The sequence below is a fragment of the Ambystoma mexicanum genome, chromosome 3p (assembly GCF_040938575.1).
Source record: "Ambystoma mexicanum isolate Mex_15411 chromosome 3p, UKY_AmexF1_1, whole genome shotgun sequence".
NCBI lineage: Eukaryota > Metazoa > Chordata > Amphibia > Caudata > Ambystomatidae > Ambystoma > Ambystoma mexicanum.
Window position 1 is genome coordinate 334402402 of NC_090925.1, and position 6000 is coordinate 334408401.

General features: G+C 47.9%; 1 protein-coding gene across 1 annotated transcript in view; it reads left to right on the plus strand.

The window, feature by feature from the left end:
• Window positions 1-3964, plus strand: part of LOC138580398 (sodium-dependent lysophosphatidylcholine symporter 1-like) — a 586401-nt gene extending 582437 nt beyond the window's left edge. Inside the window, exon 14 of the mRNA XM_069650917.1 lies at window positions 2683-3964. Coding sequence (XP_069507018.1) covers window positions 2683-2740 — 58 coding nt within the window. The 3' untranslated portion in view covers window positions 2741-3964. The remainder of the gene's footprint in view (window positions 1-2682) is intronic.
• Window positions 3965-6000: the final 2036 nt, after the last annotated feature.

A 6000-nucleotide genomic window follows, 5' to 3' on the forward strand; every position in this document is an offset into this window, starting at 1 on the left:
AAATTTAAAAAAATATATACTATTCTAGGGGCAGACATAACATAAAAATCTCTGGCAGGTGCAATGAAGACCCTCAAAGCGACAAATTCCCCTACACAGAAAGGTTTTTCTAGATCCTTTTTGTAAGGCATTCATTCATATTCTAACACTCTTCATAACCCCCTGCTCAATTCTTTCAGGTGGTCTGTAACCAAGAGACAGGCTATGTTGGGATCTTGTATTACCTCGTACCAAAGCCTAGTATAGATCTACAAGAGTGCAGGTCTTACATACCCATTGCATTCGTAAATATTGTTGCAAAGATTTATTTTTAAAATATAGTAAGCCAATTGGATAAACCTCTGGATTTAATAGATCACAACCAGTTGGGATTTATTCTGTGAAGACAAACCTTTGATCATTTACATAGAGCAGCCCATCTGGTAGAAAAGGCATGTTTCTGGAGATTCACGCCTATCTTGGTATCCCTGGACTAAGTCCTAATACCTGCTGGAAGGTAGCCGGGGTCCCCAGCTGGTCAGAGCTTGGATAGATTGCAGGAATCCTCTATCTCTTATCTCAGTCCTGGACCAGAGATCTCCTATCAGCCGAATACAGTATCACGAGACGGATACCATAGAACACATGAGAGGCAGGTTTATGTTTAAATGCCTTTATTTTACTCTTAGTGGGAAGGGGTTAGAGGAGTGCCTATAGGATGAGGAACCAACCGAAAGGGAAGATTCTAAGGCCCAGGGATTAATCAAGTCTAGGGAAGAGACTATTCCAAGAAGAACTAGCCCCCAGACTCCAACGTCAAGTTCTTATGCTAAGTCAACAGCTCCTGGGCATCTGCACCCAGGAAAGTGTCCTTCAGATCGCCCGCAGTCTCAGGGTTGTTGTTAGTGCCTCAGCGCACTTCTTTGTCGTGGTCTTGTCAGTCTCCTGGGAGGCTGTAGCCTTGATGTACTCCTCCATTGCAGCCCTTCCTTGTTTTCGCTCTTTCGTGAGGAGTCTGTGGATGCTATACCAAAGCAAGACCGGTAACCCTGCATCTTGCCCTAGGGGTTTCTGATATGTTACTGAGGCAAGATCTGTAGCGTCCCTCTTGCTCGATCAGCTCCGTTTGGTAGGACATTCTTTCCCTCACCATAGGCATGTGTCAGCTTACAATAGTTATGATCGGTATCCAGTTAAAAAGGCGAAAACATTTGGTCGAATGCAAAAATGTCGGAAAAAAAATGTGTAAAAAAATGTTGAATGTTTTTTTTATTTGTATGTTTTTTGGGGGTTTAGCTAGTAGAAATAAATTGTAAATTAAAAAAACGGGTTGGGGGGAACTCCCCCATTAAAAAAAACACATTCGAAATTTTATTTTTCGACTTTCTTTTTCGCCATTTTTGCATTCGACATATTCACTATAAACCATTATGATCACCCCTATCCCCCACCAAACCAAGGGTTTGTCCAAGGATGCAAACGTCTTTGCTTTGCAGCTACCACCAGTCTCAGAGCTAGAGCTCCCAGCAGAATGCTCTCCCCCTTTTCCCTTTCAATGTCTGGCCCCTGCCAGGTTTAGGGCCAACGCCCTCTATTCTACCCTTCCCTCCAAGCCTGGCCTGTTCCACAGTGAGGCTCACTTAGCCTAGCCACCTCCAGTTATGTTCCTTTCTTACTATGTGGTATATTTTGCGGAGCCACTTCTGGTTCTTACTCGCTGTCTTCTCTCCTTCTCCTTTCTCTGCTTTTCCACTGACGGTCCAAAGCACTGTCTTCACACCCTCAGAGTCACCAGGCTTCTCCCTCTTTTCATAGGTAGGCTTTGGCAGTAATGCCCCAGTGAATGCTGGGCTTGATGGGTCGAGTTCCCTAGTTGTGCAAGTGTTTGTGATTGGTGCATTACTAATGTTTTCACTTAAAACGATGTGTTGTGCTAATTTTAGTAATTGAATTCAGCCCCTGCCATGGTCCAAGGTCTTAAAAATCCTGTCTGCCATTTTGGGATAGTGTGATGGTGGCTGAACGATCCAGCGTCTCCACTGGAAATGTGCTACCAATTCAAAGGTAACACAGCATGCAGTGTTGAAGGCCCAGACACACGCATGCTACTGCAGGCCTTGTATCTAAACAGGAAGGGAACTTTAATATTATACATGAGAACAAGCTGTTTGCCACTGTCAGGAAATTACTACACGCATCTGATTGCATTCCACTGGCTCTCCTTGAGTCTACATTAGTCCTGAAAGTAGTACAGCCCATTGGGCAGGTTCCTGAGTCGGATACGTTGCAGGCCCGCCCTCTAATGAGACACACCACTGTTATTAGCGAAGGTGGTAAAAGCAGAGAACATTGAAAACTTAACAAGTGGGGGAAAAACGGAAATGGGGGTGAGGCCATCTACCTTCACAAGGGACCTGCTGGTCAGAATGATGAGAGGAGTTGGCCTGAAGAACTAAAAGTGCTGCCAGAACACCTTCTTAAACTGATCTGGGATTGGGATTAACATTTGGGTATCTGTGCCCCGGTTCTCGGGCTCTTGAGGTTGTTAACCCTGCATGCTTGCAGAAATAGGGGTATCTGTGCAGGCGTGCATGCCACAAGGCTACATCTATGTCTGTGTAGAGCTAAAGCGGGGTAGTATCTTCATCTACACACTTGGTTTTGGAAGTGCACCTTTCATCACTTTTTATTTTTCTATTCCAGGCAAATGAAAGAAGACACTCCAGGAAACGGACTTTTAACTCCCTTTCACGTTCAGTGACGTGCTTAGAGACAGCTCGAGAGGCTGGACCTCTGGAAGAAGCCAAATAATCCAGCATTTGAATCCTAAGCAACCTTACCAGGCTGAACAGGGACCGGCAGGGTGCCTTACCAGACTCGTACTACCTCGTTTCCATAGCAACTGGTGCTCGCCCAATCATGCCTGCTGACACACATCGGAAACAGGAGCTGGGAGGCTGTGCCAGAGGTTTACCCAATCATTCATGCCAGCTGGCAGTGCCGGATTATCAGTTAGGCCAAGTATGCACCTGCCTATGGGCCCAGCCACAGCAGATCAAAATATAGCGGTGCAGAAAATTAAAAACGTATTAGATCATTATTTGCAAGGGGGGGGGCGACATTTCGGCTGTTTAGGGGCCTCCATAAGGTTTAATCCGGCACTGCCTGCTGGAGCACATTGGAAGCAGGAGCTGGGAGGTTGTGCCAGAGGTTTCTCTCCAGTCTTTCCATTAAGTTGGCAACCTCTCTGCAGCCTTCAGAGTGGGCACCTCCGCCTGCAGGCTGACTTTGACACACATTGTTGATTTTATAATGGTCATTGTTGTGCCTTTTGTTTTTACTGTTGGCGGTCTAGTTTACGGGGAAATTGTGTTCATTGTTGTTGATTGTATTATTGTTATTTTTGTGCCTTTTGTTGTTACTGTTGGCGGTCAGGCTTATGGGGGAATTGTGATCCTTCTCCAAAGGCTGGTCTTTCCCCTCCCTCTCTCCCCTTCCATCCTTCCCTCTTTTTGTCTGTTCACCCCTTTCCTCTCACCTGTTTCCTCCTTTCCTGCTCCTACTCCCAAATGCCCTTTGCTGCTTCCCATTTCCCCACTCCTTTGTTATTGATTGCAGGACCGACTGAATATAATCGACCAATGTAACCTAGCAAAGAGCAGGATCGCATTTCCGGCTCACTCTGAAGGGGGTCCCTCTGAAAGGACAGAAAGGCTGGGTCAGAACCATGTACATATCATGTTGGTGGTGTGTGATGAGCCACGTGCGTGCCGCAGGGTGGCCTCTGGGTAGCTATCACCTGAAATGTCATTTCATCTGCTGCAGCCCACCTGAGCTTTCTGCCGGTGGAGAATCTCGGGGCTTCGGTATGAGCCAGTCTTCCTCCTGCTCTTGGAAGTTTTGTTTACTGATGATATCAATGTTGTGATCTGCCAAAGAATCTGATTTGTGAAGGCTTTTTTACAAATACATTTTGAAATGATAAGCCGGTGCAAGGGTGCTCATTTTGGCTTGGGCTTTTAAGGCACTGAACTGGCAGTTTTGCCAAATTCCTTATCCACCACTGGATACGTGCATGGTCCTTCTTGTCCACTGGTCCAAATATGACCCCGGTGTGCCTTCATTAAAATTCACAGTCATTGGGCGGCCTGTTATGGAAATGAAAGGGTATGTTTGGGCATGGGTCAAGTGCAGTTCTGGTGGAGATGGTGCTGTTTGAATTTCTGCTGTGGCACCACTGGAGACTGCCCTCTCCCAAGCCCCCCTGAACCCTTGTTTTATTTCACGCCTCCCACATCTAGAATGGCTTCTCTACCCAACAAAATACCCTACTCGCCGCCCAGCCAAGACTAAAACATGGCTAAAGAAAAGTGTCACCCAGCCGCACAACTGAATGTGGTACCCTCCTGCCTGCCCCCAGTGCCAGTGATGCCATTCCTCACTGGGCACAGGAGCAGATCTCGCTTAGCCCAGAGTAGCCCCAGACTGAGGTGGACCCTCATTTGAGAATGTCCTCTGTTTCAGCCATCCTCATACACATACATACCAATGTGTGCCCTTCCAGTGGGGTGCTGGTAGTGCCATCATGGTTTTCACTTTGCATTCTGGGACTTGTAGTCCTCTGTTTATTGCCTTTTTGGAGGACCAGGCCCTTCTTGGAGTGAGTAGGCCCCTCGAGGGGTTACACTGTCCTTTCTGCCTGGCGTTTACCCTCCAGAACTGGCGTGAGGCTTATGGGGATACATGGGGTGGTGATTTGCTTGCTCTGCATTGAAAGCCCAACCAGAGCACTATGGGAATTTGGTAAGTAAGGTCTGACCGGAGCGGCCTACTTTTGAAAATCAAACATACTGAGATTCTGATTGCCAGACCGATGACTTGTGGCACAATCCCCGACATACAAACCACCTTCCTCACCCACAGAAATACATGTTTAAATGATGTTGGCAGACTTGCCAACTTGAACCTTTCCATTCGTGAGAGCGCAATCCTTGTTTTAGCTTTGTATTCTGGAAGACTGGAACTTGTAGTATCGGATTTGCCCATCATAAACCCAGCACCCCCAGTTCCAGAATGCAAAGATAAAACCAGGACTTGATTAGCAACTACCGACTGGAATGGGGAATGCTTGCATGTATGTTGTTAGATCTTTAATAACGTAATTGCGAAAAAAAAAGTTAACTTCAACGTCCTAGCCCTGCCTCATGTCATTCGTCCAGTGCACCGAGGCTGAAATTCCATCTCCAGATATGTGTTAAAAATAAGAGGCGGGGAGCTAAAGATTTAATGGGTAGAGCCGGACCCTGGGGCGTGGCTTTGCTCTATGAGCCAGCGAAATATGCATAACTTCCTGTCTGCCTCTGCAACCAAAACAAAACGACCTGCCATCCAGTCCCCTTAGCCCCCACCACAACAACCCACCTGCCATCTAGTCCCCTTAACCCCTACCACAACAACCCACCTGCCATCCAGTCTCCTTAACCCCTACCACAACAACCCACCTGCCACCCAGTCTCCTTCACCCCCACCACAACAACCCACCTGCCATCCAGTCTCCTTCACCCCCACCACAACAACCCACCTGCCATCCAGTCTCCTTCACCCCCACCACAACAACCCACCTGCCATCCAGTCTCCTTCACCCCCACCACAACAACCCAGCTGCCATCCAGTCTCCTTCACTCCCACCACAACCACCCAGCTGCCATCCAGTCTCCTTCACCCCCACCACAACAACCCACCTGCCATCCAGTCTCCTTCACCCCACCACAACAACCCACCTGCCATCCAGTCTCCTTCACCCCCACCACAACAACCTACCTGCCATCCAGTCTCCTTCACCCCCACCACAACAACCCCGCTGCCATCCAGTCTCCTTAACCCCCACCACAACAGCCCAGCTGCCATCCAGTCTCCTTCACCCCCACCACAACAACCCAGCTGGCATCTTCTTCCCTGCCCTCCACAACACAAACCTGTAGCCATTTTCTGTCTCGCTGGCCCTGTAACAGGAAACCTATA